The sequence below is a fragment of the Lissotriton vulgaris genome, chromosome 2_1, assembly GCF_964263255.1.
Source record: "Lissotriton vulgaris chromosome 2_1, aLisVul1.2, whole genome shotgun sequence".
In the NCBI taxonomy this organism is placed as follows: domain Eukaryota; kingdom Metazoa; phylum Chordata; class Amphibia; order Caudata; family Salamandridae; genus Lissotriton; species Lissotriton vulgaris.
In genome coordinates this window covers 2,010,843,287-2,010,858,575 of record NC_141687.1, presented here as the reverse complement: position 1 = coordinate 2,010,858,575, position 15,289 = coordinate 2,010,843,287, and the positions used below count along the sequence as shown (strand labels likewise).

Below are 15,289 nucleotides of genomic sequence, written 5' to 3'. Positions count from 1 at the left end.
AAGATCTGGAACTCCCTCCCTCTCAATCTCAGATCCAAACCCAACCTCCTCACCTTCCGAAAAACTCTCAAAACCTGGTTATTCAGCAAAACCTCTGTTTAAAACCAAACCTAGCCCCTCTTCCTACCCCTCCGGATTAGCTCCAGTTCCCTACAGCGCTGGGACGCCCCTGGGTAGCCATCGCGCTCTACAAATCCTCATTCCATTCCATTCCATAAAGCTTCCGTTATACCTCTGTCGGGTAGATGCACCATTTTGGCGCAGTCCCAAGTTTACAAGTCTTTACAAGCACTATGCGCTGCCATGATTTACTTTATATATACTAAACCATTCATAGCCAAACAAAGCGGCTTTGTATGGCTCAGTAAATGCGGAAAGGATTTTGTATCTGGGCCGTGAAACGAAAGTGCAACCCAGACGAAAAAGCATAGTGAATCAGGGCCTACAGGGTTTTGTTGTAGTCTTCCTTTTACCTGCTGCACTATCCTTTCAGTAGTTCTCTGCCTACCTGCTCAGCTTGTGATGAGGTCATGTAGAATGTTGGAGTGTGTTTGTATGAGTGGAGGGTCAGTTGATCTGGATGGCTGAGCAGCCAGGAGGCTGCTCCTGGTGGGGCAACTTAAGGAACATCTAATGGCAATTACTGAAGCACTTATTGAACTTACCATCTTCCTGTAACTAAGAATAAATATACTTGTGTATCTTCAAGACCCTGACTGCGCATCTTTCATCATTACAATAGGTTTCTTGTTTTGGCCTGGTGCATCTCCATTGCTCGCGGATGCAGTCCTATTCTTGTAACTACACATTTCAGATGTTAGGTCATCCTGCTCGAGCTATGTACTTTCCTTTTTATGTTCAGCTGAGTCATTAGATTCCAGTTAACATTAGTTGTGAGCAGTGAGCACGGGCATGCCCTGTTGTGCTCCAGTTACCTAGTAATCTCCCTTGTTCATTGCCTGCCCTAGTCTCTTTTGTTTCACATTAGCTTAACTTTAGTGTTACACAGTTTTTTTTAAAACTCGCTTCTTCACATCTAGTTAGAGTTCTTGTTTACTTCTTGATGTGGTGTTTTGTGATTCTATGTTACCATTTATTGTAACACTTGGGTGTTTAGATTCGTTCCTGTCAGTGTCTGCTTAGTTTCCTGTGCAGAGCTCCTGTTACAGCTAGCCACGTCTCTTTTTATATTCACTTCGTTTTTTTATTTATTTAAGTGGGCATGATGGATGTAATCTGTGCATATTCTGTCCCTCATGGAATCCTCCAGACAGCACTATAGGCTATATGTAGCCTTCCCGGATAACTCTCATCGAACAAACCCGGTTTTCCTTTCCTTCCTATGCCAGTTTAATGCTAGTGCTATCTGACCTGCTGCCTTAACTTCATGCGCGGGTTGGATCTTAATTGACAGCAAACATGCTCAGTTGGGTCACTCACTTTTGAAGTGAAGCACGCATGTTGGGGGGACGTGTGCCTTTCTCTGACTAGCACAACATGTGCAGTTGAGGTCTTTCCCTACCTGTGCAATTATTGAGCTGGGGGACAAAGCCGTAGCCCCTGGGTGTCCTAAAGGGCACTGGGTGTGCCTGCCCCTGCCAATTCTAGTGCTGATACCATGGTGTTTGCTCACAAACAGCAGGAGGGCAGTGTCTGGGTTGGCTCGGGAGATGCAGGCAGTCCTAGGCCTGCACATAAGGCAGCGAGGGCTGGGAGGCTTAGGTTCACAAAACATCAGTCACAGTACGGCGTTATCATGAGGTCATTCAGTGACAGGCTATTTTCTGTCCCTTGTTCTCTTCCCACTTCAAGCCCAGCGCCAGTAATGGCATTGTGCATGTGATGGTGGACTGACAGAGGCACGCATGGTTGAACCATGCATGCCCATACAATGCAGCCGGAACAATGACTGTGTCTGTACAACGCATTCCTTTATCATGTATGTCTTTACCATGCAATTTCGTGGCAAAGGCACCATTGGTAAAGAGGTGTGTGGTAAAGATCACACCTGAGCCCTAGAACACTGGCCCATGCCCTATAAACAACCCGACCCCTAAAAATGACCCTACACCAAAAACCTAAAACTACCCAGAACCCCTCCCGAGACCATAAACCCTGGGCCCTGCCCTATAAACAACCCAACTAAGCCCTAAAAACGACCCCATCCCTAAAAACTAATACTACCCCAAATCCCCCACCCTGAGCTCTTAAATCCTTGCCCATGCGCTATAAACAACCCAACCCCTTCTGAGCCCTGAAAGCGACCCCATCCCTAACACCTAAAACTACCCCGATCCCTCCTGCCCTGACCCTTAATACCTTGCCCCCTGCCTTATAAATAATACCAACCCCCCTGAGCCCTAAAAACTACCCCACCTCTAAAACTACCACTCCACCCCGAAAACCTGGCTCTAGCCCCACTTACCAGTCTGTGTACTCTCCCGATCTTTTCGCTTTCTGTCCTCTTCCTGTGCCTACCCATATGAGCATCTAGACTGCGTACTGCCTTAACCATGCATATGCGTGGTTAAGGCAAGCATGGTTGTGCTTGCAGGGAAACGGCACGTATGGCTCTGCCTGCGTCGTAAAGGCTGTTTCCCACATGAAACACGCTGTGGAAAAGGGAGTGACTCGCACTTGATATTGCCTCACAGCAGTCTTCCAGGTTGAATCTGTCCCAAAGTACTCGTAGAAATAAGAGGTAAAAAAACAGGACTATCATCATTCTTAAAAAGGAGATAAGTGGAAACATTGTGGATTTGTTTCATGTAGGTTGCATTATTCTGTTCTTCTGAGGAGCCAGATGCAGGGGCGGCTCCTCCGTTAATGGGCAGGAGCGTCGCCCCACTGCTCTGTGTGCAGTTAAAAAAGAAAATCATAATAACCAAAGTTATTATCATTTTATTTTTCCGTCTGTGGCCCAGATGGTTCGGGTGGAGCGGGGCTTGGCGGGGGGTGGACGTCACATGAAAAGTGGTGGTATTCTTATGTGCGCATGAATGGTTGGCTTGCCCCCTTGGGCTGGCCAACACTTCATGCGCACTTTGGATGTTCTCCATCCAGGCTGTATTGCAGCCTGGTGGGAGAGCATGCCCAGGCACCCAGTTCCTCTCTGAGTGCCGAACCACAGCGATCAGTCCAATCACAATGCCGCTGTAGGGCAGTGTTGTGATTGGTCAGGGGATTCTGGGAGCCTGGGTGCTTCCTGGTTCCTGCTTCATTCCTGCATCTGGAGCAACACAGAGGACCAAGAGTCAGCGGCCAGCAGGCCAGCTTACAGGTAAGTTTTCTTTGTTTTTCATTTACCCCACCCAACCTATTCCCCCCCCCCCCGCCCCAGCCCCCTTACTGCCCCCCCATCACTGCCACCCCCATCAAGTAGCAGCCACCACAGGCCCTATGCTGTAAATACCTGACACTTAAGTGGTCTGCAACAGCGCAGCTACATTCTGGATCAGTGTGTGCCAAAATAGTTTCTGTCAAGATTACCATAACAGAATGTTTGTAAACACTGAACAATAAAAATACGATTTTCAAGGTTTTCTTTGTGTTTTACTACTCTTGGTTTATGGACCATGTTAAAAAAAAATGTTAAACATTAAAGAAGTGTGTGGTGTTACTGCCATAGCTGCTGGCTTTGGAATTGGGGCACCAGGTGTGGCTCCTGGCATTGGCTCAACATTGTTTGATTCTGGGAATGCCACTTTAGGGGGCTGATTACGAGGCTGGCGGCTGTAAGACTGCACGACTCGTGGCGGCGGTGGGATGTCCGCCGCATTACGATTTCCATAGACGTTGCTGCGGAGGACCATGGGCTGCACCAGGGAACCTTCGTTCCCTATCAGTGGTGCAGTCCCGCTCAGCATATTACGAGTTCTGCCACCGCCAGCCAGTTCATGGTGGAAGCCCTGCCACAGGGATACATAGGAGGGGGGCACACATATGCCCCCCGTCTGTATTCCCCCAACGTTCCAGCACATCATGGATTTCACCGTCCATGTCGTGTTGGAACTTTTTTGCCTTTCCCATTGTGGTGCCTGTTGTCCAGGCACTGGCATGGGAAAGGTGAAAGACTGTCCACCTTGCACGAGTTCAACTCATAATAAAGCGGGCGGTCCTTGCGTGGCTGTGGTGCAGCTGTGTCGGCGGAGAGCCAAAGTAATAATGTGGCCCTTAATATTCCTGTGCCTGAAAAAAGATGTCCTTGTGTACAGTAACAACGCCTACAATGTGCTCGGGCTAGTTTGTGCTATATAAAACTGTTTAAAAATTCTAAAGGCATTTACTACGTGCTTAACAAAGAGTGATTTTCATTTACTTATAAGACCCTAGTATATGATACTATATGTATTAAGGGCCTGTAAAGTAAATGCTACCACTGGGCATCGATTGTGTCACCCACTAAAATAACACTGTAAAACATGTCTCAGACCCGCCACTGTAGCCTGTAATGTAGTTTTAACTGCCATTTCGACCTGTCAAAATAAATCTTTTGCCAGGCCTACACTTTCCTATTTAATACTTATACGTCACCCCTAAGCTAGGCCCTAACAGCTCATAAGGGAGGGTGCATGGTATTTCAAAAGTAGGACATGTATACTTAACTTTTACATGTCCGGACAGTGAAAAACTTGTAAAGTCGTTTTTCACTGTAGTACGGCTATTCTATTATACACTAACACTGGGTTACCTTATAAAACTTAGGAAGTGATAACTTTAGTTTGGAGCAGGTAGAGAAATATATTTCCCACACATTTAGAATACAATTTAAAATCATCTTTAATGGCAAAGTCAGACTTTAAGTTACTATTCTGAAAATGCCACTTTTAGAAAGTTGGCATTTTTCTGCAAAAAACAAATGTGTCTTTAAGGGCATGGCTTACCTGAATCTAAGATTGGCCGCAGCCTTGAGAGAGCTATGGCAGCCTCTGTTATCCTGCATTTATTTGCGCCATCCAGTATGATGATGGTATGAAAAGTAGTGGACGAAGCGACGAGGGCAAGCGGAAAAGATTTGTGGCAGTCTGGTGGTGATCCTCGACCCAACGCCCGAGCTGTGCTGTGTGACACAGCTGAGGTAGTGCAGAGGCCTGCGCATTGCCTCGTGTGCCGGCAGCCATGTTCCGGGACCTCCCGCCCTGTGTCTGGGACTCCTTGTTATCACCGGTGGAGCAGCGAGTTTGGGTTTTCCCTTCTAGCAGAGCACAACGCCGCGGACCGCAGGGTGAAGACATCGATGCTGGAGGCGAGCTGCGGTGAGCTTGTGTGCAACCTATCATGCATGAGGGCAGCCCTGGCCGGAGGGGCTACTGCTGCCGTGCTGTAAGAACACAGCATTTCTGACCTGGCTTGTGTGGTTCTGGTCTGCGGGGGGAGTTTTTGCAGATATTGGTGGGCCGGTTTTGATTCTTTTGGTGGTCTGGTGGGCCATAGACCTGACGTGTGCTTTGGAAGCCCAGGTGCACAGGGTGTTACTGTGTTACACATATCAGCCCCTGCGGACTGTGCCGGGCACATTGCTACATCTGGACTACCCTGTGCTGTGTTTGGGGGTGATTTCCCGTTCCTTTCTCTTCCGGTGCTGCGGGGGTTGTTGCAAATCCTCCGCTGGTGAGCAACCCTTCCTCTGCGGGCCGGTGCAGGTCAGCGGAGTGGAGGCCCATAGGACCGAATGGGAAGACATTCTCATTTTGCGAATAGCAATTAGCGATTCACAAATGGAGAATGCGATTTCAAGGGTGCAGGGGTGTCCAAAGGACACCATGTTGCACCCTGAAATTGGTATGTGCACCCATGTTACGCACACACATGCCCCAGGGGCATGTGTGTGCGTAACATGGGAATTTTAAAAATGCACTTTGATGCTTTTTTCAAGAAAATCTCAATTTACCATAATCCTTACATGTGATGGTAAATTTCGATTCTAAATTGCAAAATCGCTAATCTTTTTACTCTCTTGCATTGCATTTAAGGAATCGCAAATTGCGATTCCTTAAATGCAATCGCAATTTAAGTAATCGCAAATTTTGCGATTTCTTAAATTGCGAGGGGCTTCTTTGTTTCATGCATTCCAAAAGCAATTTTTGCGATCGCAAACGGCCGATTTTTGCGATTAGCACCGTTTGCGATTGCAAAATGCTTTGATGCATGTGCGTGTAAGTATTTTCAGAGTATATTTAGGGCAGAAAACTTTGCAGCAAAAAAAAGTGTCCAAAGTAATTACCAGTGGGTGAGATTAGTTCAAGCATTCCATCCATCACTTCCAATTTATATCATGGATCGTAAAAAAAAAATTTTAAACACGGAAACTGTAAGAAAAGTCCTATGGTTCTATACGACAACTTTTGTTAAATATTTGGTAAATCATTCCATAAAATATATTGACTGAGATCAATAGTTCAAAATGAAGAAAGACACTGATGTAACCGTGCCCACTGGAACCTTTCAACATGAGCATTCCTTGGAAATAAAAAGAAGCAACCAATCGCAACGCAGAACCTTAGCTGGACAGCGTTAATCCAAGTCTATGTGTATCTGGATACATTTTCAATTACTGGGGGTTACCCATATGCACTCACTCTAATATCTGTCCAAGAAGCTAATAAATGATGATAATAATGTATTCATAAAGACATGTCACAATTTAAATTGCTGTAATACTGATGGCGCGCTGGACTACCAGCTCAATTTTACCATTCTCACCTGGGCCCATAAACATTCACATTTTGAACTAGTAGTCCTGCTTTCTACTACTTACAACCTATCAGTACTTTGAGTCCTTTTAGGACTTATACCTGTAAACCATGACTTACCAATCCTTGTCACCTATGCTATAAGTCCTAGGGATCGAAAGAATGTTAGAATAATAAGTAGCATTTAACAATGTTATCTTTCCTGTAATAACCAGACTCGGGAGAAGTTTTAAACACTTTATCTATGCAAGTTTCGGTAAGTCTTTGTCTAAATTACAGTGATCATAAATGTCATAAGCAGACATATGATTAATAAGACATAAAGTCTGAAATAAATCACAGTAACACCTTTAGACATTAGTACCTGGGAAGGGTGAGAAAGGGAAATAGCACAGGGACATACCACATAGATTCTATTTACCTAGAATGATGTGAGGACCAACCCTGGCCACAGGCTGGGCAAAGATAGGGCTCCCGACTAATCAGGTGCCCAGGAGACAAGACAGGTGTAGATCAGGACAGGTGACCTCAGCTAAGTGCAACGCCTGTGTCACACCCCTCTCTAAGCCAGATTAAATTTTGCACTGGGTAATCGATAACTCTCCTCAGCAACACCTCGATTCTTCTGACAGAGTTTCTACCAGCATCTCTGCTCTCGATCTCCTATAGCATGCGTTGTGTCAGTGACAGGTCAGCTACTCAGACAAGTCGGACAATTTCTCTAACTATGCCTACATTAGTTATACCATTTCCAGGGCAATGTACCACCCCTAAATGTTGCAAATCTATGTGTTCTCCTTCAGTGATTGGTCAGAAAGACGAGGAGAGGTCATCACGCCATACTAAGATGAGATAATTTCAATTCAATATAGTTGATCAAAGTTTCCGCCCACAATTTATTTTCCCATGTCTTTATTCCGCCCACCAATATTATTTCATTTTAATATACAAAGTTTAATAAAGTTGCAAATCTTCTTCCTTTCCCAGGTTAGGGTTGAGGTTTTCCCAGGCACATTAGCAGAAAGACAGTCACTGGCATCAGTTCAATGCCACTGCTCAAGGTCTCTCAGAGTTATGTACACATACACAGAGCGGATTTCAATGTGGCTGTTCATGTCACCCTCGGGGCCAAATACGAGCTATTAATAAAGTCAAGGAAAGACATATTAGAATACAGAAATAAATGAATGCACTGTATACCACTTATCTCTACTCTAACTCTATTACTTTATTTATGCTATAGCATTAATAGTTAAGCAGAACGAACAATGTTTAGTACAAGCAGCAGCATGTGCGTTAGTATGAGTAATCATGAAGCGGCCATCTTGGCACTAGTGCGCAGAGGCAAGAAGTTCCCACCAAAAGCACAGATACGTCACACCACATAGATGTGGCAAATGCATGCGCAGAAGAGTTCCCGCATTTTCGGCAGCCATTTTAAGACACTTTGGTTACTGTTAGTAAAAGCACATTGACGCACTCCCCCAGCTTACTAAATATGTTGCAAAATGCAAATTTTAGTAAACAAAACATGTTGATTAATTAATTATAGGTTATTTAGAGAGGGCTGAGTCGAAACAAGTTTCTGTACGTATTAAACCTTGCTCCATCAATACAGAACATGGGGAGCATCTAGCATGTGGAATGGCGAGGATTATGGACATATGTTCATTTAAAATGTATGACAAAACACTGCAGCTGTTATTATGTTGTCAGTATAAAATGTACTTTGTGATGACGCCATTTTGTGTTCCTGTACACAGGCTCAGTTCTCCCACATTGGTGCCTCTCTTCATGCAAGAACGCCTTATATCTACAGAGTCCCGCAGGAGGCAAAACTGGTCTTTCTCTCAATAAACATCCTGTACGGACTCCTTCCACAGTGCCTGGCATACAGATGTGTCCACAGGCCAGAGTTTTTCATCAAAGCAAAGGAAAATGCCAAAGCCGAATAAACGGGAAGCAGCCTGTCTTTATTCCTCTTAATAATGTAAGAATAACATATGTTTGACAGATATACCATAGCATAAAGTGTAAATGAAATCTATAACTCTACAAATACATATGAATGTGATACAGAGCCCTCCATTGGACATTGAGCAGACGTCCCATATACATACTTGAAACGGGGGTGGCAAAATTGATACTTGGAAAAGGAATATCCCTAAGATATACGTTCTAGTGGCTACATCGTATTTCATCATGTTGTTGGTGATCTCAAATGCTGCCTGTAATAGTGATCTGTTCAGGCGTTACACAGAAAACAACACTGTACTTTTAAAATTGTAAACATTTGTAATTTCGAAACCTAAAGTACATTGTACAATTTTGTCATTGCTCAATGCTTGATTCCTCAAACACACAATAATAACAAATGTCCTACTGTGGAAAAAATGACCTAAGCCTTAGTACCAGTTCCCCCCACCAAATCTTTTACATCAAACTAAAAACAGTGCAAAATGCTTTATAGGCTCTTTGGGATGAAATTCTGCATAATCAAGACTATTTAGTGGTAAAACACTACAAGTAACAGAATTATCCATTGTCTCTTTCTACAGAGGTTTTGGGTATGTTTCAGTTAAATAAGTACCTGCTAATCAGGAGTGGCCCACCCTTGTAGGTGGTGGCCCAGGTTGCCCTTTTTGTACTCAGTGAGCCCCATAAGACATTCAAGTGAGCAGATTTCCAAGCATGGGTTGGAATGTTCTCTTAGCAGAAAATTGTAAAATATTGAGGCCAGAATTGTGCGTTCTCATCCACATTTGTCAGCAAACGATCAGAAAGTAATTGGTTTTATTTAGAATTGTTGAGGTAATAGTTTCTAGAGTGCTGCTTTGTCAGACATTGGATGTGCTATGCTCTAGACTTAGAACCCAGACAATAATGTGAGTTCAGACATTAAATGTTGGGTTTGCAAATTGCCACGCGGGAAGCAGCTCGACAGAAAGAATCTAAATCCACTGTTAGACCAGACTAGGCCACTTCAAGGACAGATCGTTGGCTGTTCACAGCAGAAAGCTTTGCAAGGAACTGCCCACGTGTGAAACGATACTTTGTAATAGTCTTTCCTAACATAATTCTAGCAGAAAGTGATTGCATCTGATACCGCCTTGTCATTATGGTCCTATTCATAATCAGACCCTCTGTGGCTTCAGCGTTTACCACCTAATTATGAATCTTGCCACAAAATTATCATAATTTGCACCCAAAAATGTTTTTAGCAGAACATGATGCACCTTGGGCGGATAGACGAGCAGGTCTCTAATTTTAGCAGATCTCGTTGGGGTGGCCACTCTTTCTCACATCTGGCCCCCAAACTTTGGAACACACTTCTCCTTGAACTGCGTCAGCTACCAAACCAACAAACTTTCTTTCCATAAGGCCTCGAAGATCAGGCATTTCTGTAGGTAGTCTAGGTCAACTGTCGACTGTTATAGCACTGGGAGGCCTTCGGGTAACCACACACTCTATACGTTTTTACAACAAAAAAATAAAGAGTCAAACTTTGTCTTTTTCTTTGCATGTTTCCTCAATGAACCTATGAGCTACCCTTCCCCTTCCCAAGCTGGTGGATTGTCCAGGGTCCGTCAATTGCGAGATGAAGATGTGTTGCATTTGGTCCCTATCATTTGTTGTGTTCATTGCCCACATGTTCTCTATTTTTGTTCCAGGTTCTTTGACTCTTGTAGACTGATTCCATTTGGATTCTACTCCCACCTTCTTTTGCTGGCTCTTCTTGTTTCCTAATATCAGGGGAGGTTGGTTTCTGGCTTATCTTCTGCAACATAAATCTCCATCTTCAATCTAGTATTATCAGATTGTCAAAGATTTTACTTTTATGTTTTTTTCCTTCTAACTGTTAAGTAGACACCTTTTATGTGTGTTTACTGTGTACAGTGACACTCTGGATACTGGGAGGAGTCATTCTTTCCTTGGACAATTTAGAAGGAAATAAAAAATTCTGTCACTGCATCTGGTCCTTATCCTCGAGATACAGTGGATGTCACATGGTAAGAACTGTAGAAGGAGGATGACAATGATGTTGTCACAATGGCTTTGGCTTTGGTACAGATAATATAGAAGAAGCCAGAGAAACCTTTATCCCTGAGGAGTGCATGAAGATGAAGTTGCAAAAGGCAACTAGATGTAGAAATACTGACATGGCCGGGGATGGGTACTGTGTCTGAACCACTGGGTCTTTATGAGGAACTGGAAGGCAAAGTATGGTGTTTCCTGGCAGTTCTGTGTTTGTCAATGTGCTCTGTTGGTTCCTCTAAGAGTGTAAGGAGTATTTCCAAGATCCACTAATGTTACCCTAACAGAATTTTGTCTTGGGAGTGGAGAATTCAGAGTATACCATTTGGCAGGGTTTGTACATATGCTTTTGAGAAATTCCTAAATTAACATGAGTCTCTCTCTATGAGATAACAATGAAGCAAAAACGTACTAACTACGCTGCTTATAGTGAGAATTCATCAGTTGAGGGTTAATATGCAATATTGGGTAATGGAATAGTGCTCAGAGAGCTATAAGCAGACTAATCTCTTAGGTAGTGTGAGGTAACAGTGAACTAACTATGCTATATGTACTGGGAACTAAGTTGTGACTGTGAGGTGGAACGAAGTTGGGAATCTTTCAAGTATGATGAGTATTTTGTATTTTGTAAGTTCTCAATATTAATCCAGTAAAGGAAGAGTGGTCAGTGAAGCATAAGATGATTGGATTCTAGCAAAGGTACGTTTCAAGAAATTATAGACAAAGTATATAGAGGTCTGAATACCATAAATTCCCATCAACCTTTCCTTGCCAAATGATGGTTTGACATTTATCTATTTTGTGACAGCTGAAAGAATAGCTATCATTGAGATATACTGCTGAGAATCAAATGACAGTGATAGATTTTAGTCACTATCTTTTGTATAATGATATTCAGCTGTTTATACCTCAACTAATGTTCTTTGTATTACTTATACATGTTGGGAGCAAACTTGTTAACTGAGTGTATACATCCATTGCTTTCATTTCTCTTTTCCCTTCCCCTTTCTCCTCAAGATTCTTGCTTAAGAAACCATTAAGGAATTTTGTGCAAAGGGTCTTGGTGGATGAGGTATTACTCTTCATCTATTAGTTGATATACCCTAAGAACTGAACAAGTCCCTGACAAATACTTTGGTTTTAATTTTGGTTTTGCTTAGTTCTTTTTTTTTCACAAGGCTTGCCTTGCTTTCTATTTCTTGTTTTGAGGGCATTTTGCTCTTCCTAAATGCTAATTTAGTAATTGTACATGGAGATTTTCACTTCTGGATTGATGATTTGTCTGGTTCTGTGACTCCCAACGTTGTTGAACATCTTGAATAGTTTGTCTAAAAAAAAGTCTGTGTAGATCCAACACATTTGGTACAGCATATGGGTAACTTGCTTTTTTCACTATTAGGCCTCACTGATCCCTGTTTGCTGCTCCCTTGATGTGGTCTGTCCATGTAGGTCTACACTTGTTTATCAGCATTTTATCAACGACCCCTTTAAGTGGATCAGGTTAAAAAAAAACACATACCAGGATTTGCATCTAGGTTTACGCAAGTGTCATTTTAGGCACGTACTGACAGCGCTCCTGTCGCTAGACATTTGATTATCCTAAACAAGGGCTTTAAGAAGCACTACCAAGAGAGGAGCTTCGGCTCTACCCACAATTAGTATCTAGGATTACATGTTTTGATTGGGAAGGAGTTGAGTGCTTCCCCCCAAAAAATGTGTTCCCTTCACGCAACTTTGATAATTATTTATCTAGGTGCCTGAACATGCCTGAGCATGCAGCAAGATGACCGAGCTTGACCATTCAGGGACACACACATGACATTGTGATGTTATTAAAGTATCTTAGATGAGTAGATAATTTAGAGTGTTTGTTTTTCTCCGACAGCAGCATAGATTGGAGGAGTGTAGTCATTAACTTTCAACTTCAGAGTGCAGTTTTGTGTTTGAGGGCCCGGGGCTACTCAAATCTACAAGGATTTTTAAGTCTGGCATGACAGTGCAACTATCATGTGAGTTTATGTGATCAGCCAAAAAGAGCTTTCAGAGTCCTTCTCGGAGAGGGGCTTAAGCACCACCAATATGTTGGTTCCCTTGAATACATATAATTTGATTGGGACGAATGTGTGTGCTTCCACTAAAAAGAATGCTTGCATTGTACTTTTTGCGTTGTTGAAATTGGTTATGGTGGCCAGCCTATGATCATGGATGTAGGTGTGGGTATTTATAATAAAAAGCTATGATAAAGGCAGTAGGCCTTACATATTGATTGTGAAAAGCACATGTTGAAGTCAATAGGCATTTCAGGGTAGATTATCACTCTGTATTATAGCCTACAGTTAGGCATTTTGTTCGATGAAATTGCACATATTACCTTTGTAGGGAATAATTGTGGTGTTGATTACTACCTCTGACACACCTCAGAGGGAAAAGATTTGCACTATAATAATAAGAGGTTCATTAGGTCAGCTCTGTTTTGTCATTGGTCTGTCTTTACACTCATTTTTCATCCAGGACAATGAACTGCAAGGGTAATGGTTCAGTCCACTTCAGTCATTGACTTTCTTGCCCTATGAATGATGGCATTTTTTGATCAGGTGTGTCCATCCATCTGAAAAGGACAGTTTGGCCAGTCATTTCATTTTTAATGTTCTCCTTTTATATTTCCTCTTTTATTTCTTTGTTTCTCCACTTTTTATTTTAATGATTTTAAGAAGTAATACAGATGTCCAGGCAGTGCTAACTTGTCGTTTGCTTGCCTTTCATTTCATCTGTGGTGTGCTGCATCCCACATGGCCACTTTCTGTCAAAAGTCTGAAATACTGTTGTCAATAGTGTATCATTATTGTACCACTCCAAGATTGTCAATATGTTGGTTCTAAATGTGGCGGCTATACTTCAACAGTAAAACAATAATAGACTATTTACAATACCTTTGAAATATGGGCCGCTGTTGTTATGTTTAGCTTTTTATTGCAGGCATATGCCCATCATGCTTAGATGGCAGCATATTTTCTTTTTTCTACTTTTCTTTTTTAAATTTATCTTGCAAATGTTGTTGAGTTTGTGTGTGTTTTGTTGCAACTGTGTCAGAGGGTGAATGCAAAAATGAGAGTGCATAGATGAATGGTTGAAAGAGTGTAAAGATGAGTGACAGAGTGCATATATAATAACTTGGGCCCTAAATCAATGACAGTAAAGGCACTTTCATTCATAAGCCAGACCTATTGGCATTGCTAATGCTTCTTTTTTCATTGCTTATATTTCATCCACTCACTGAATGGAGACTTTGTTAATCATTATTAGATCTTTCCCCAAATGAATACTGAATTAGCTAGTACATTGGCTCCAATCAAGCTATGCTTAAGCTCAGTGTGCCCCTCTGGGCGGGAGTAGGTAGCAGTCCACAAAGATGGCCATCATCTAATGAAACTGTCTGAAACGCTTCAATGATGAACCCCATAATCCTCAACATTCACCACAGTCGAGACACATAAGTGCAATGCAGACACCTGTCGATTCTCCTGAAGAAGATGAGCTCAAACGCTAGAAATATTATGCAGCAGAAACACCTGCTGCTGCAAACAACTGGTAAGTGGGCCTGCTACTGGTGTGCATCTGCTGCCCAACAGACAATTCTGCATCTATAGAGAATAGAGGACCATCTTGGGAGTGGAGGGGAGGCCTGGGGTCCTGAGCTGAGTACCTCCTTTGTATTGGTCACGTTGGGTCTCCTTTTGAGGGAGGACAGTGTGCCAGTTGGGGACTGGCGAGGATAGGCCTGGGACGAAACAAACAGGGGAGCGATATTGAATGTTGGTTCTTGGGCTGTAGAGTGAGGTTGATTATGGAGCAGTAAAGAGACTGAGGGGTCCTGAAAGCCACCGCTATTGAACAGCACATCCAGCATGAAAGCCCAGTCCTTAACACCACTAAAGCAGATCCCATCCATCTTATATTGCAGATAGAGAATCTCTTCGAACAAGGCATTTTCAAAAGCATAAGACGGAGGGTGACTCTTACTGAACAGCAATATCACCTTTGGCATATAATGCTTGCTCAAGCATAAAGTCACTAATGCTGAGAATTTGCTGATAATGCACAATTTATATTCAGAAGACAGCATGTACTAATTGTTTGCTGATGCATGAGTGCTTAAAAAATTGCTCGTACCAAAGATGTGTGTAGCATCGCTGACAGAAAAGGATACAGGCACCTCAAATTGAAAGTGAAGTATTGATTGCTGCGTTGTAGCACACATCTGATGGTATTAGAAGATTGGGACTGCAAATCTAACATGATCACTTGCTAATCCTCGAAGCAACATTGCTTGTGGCCCCCTGGAACTGAATCAATCGAATCCACCTTGGGGAATTCAGATCGGAAACAAATTAAACTATCCTTTGATCCCAGAGGTGTGGGACAAAGACAGTAACTCACATGAGAAGATTACTGCAGATCCAACAATGAGTTTCACAAATGTGATGCCAAAGATATCCGAAGAGAAATGAGAAGCAGCTTACATATTATGGTTGGAAAAAGAGACTTTCTTACTATGACCATGG

The 15,289-nt window shown here is 42.8% G+C and overlaps 1 protein-coding gene across 1 annotated transcript in view; it reads left to right on the top strand.

Annotated features, from left to right (window-relative positions):
• Window positions 1–15,289, top strand: part of TM6SF1 (transmembrane 6 superfamily member 1) — a 556,895-nt gene that overhangs the window by 484,123 nt on the left and 57,483 nt on the right. The window contains exon 10 of the mRNA XM_086958234.1: window positions 8,456–8,682. Coding sequence (XP_086814360.1) covers window positions 8,456–8,647 — 192 coding nt within the window. The 3' untranslated portion in view covers window positions 8,648–8,682. The remainder of the gene's footprint in view (window positions 1–8,455; window positions 8,683–15,289) is intronic.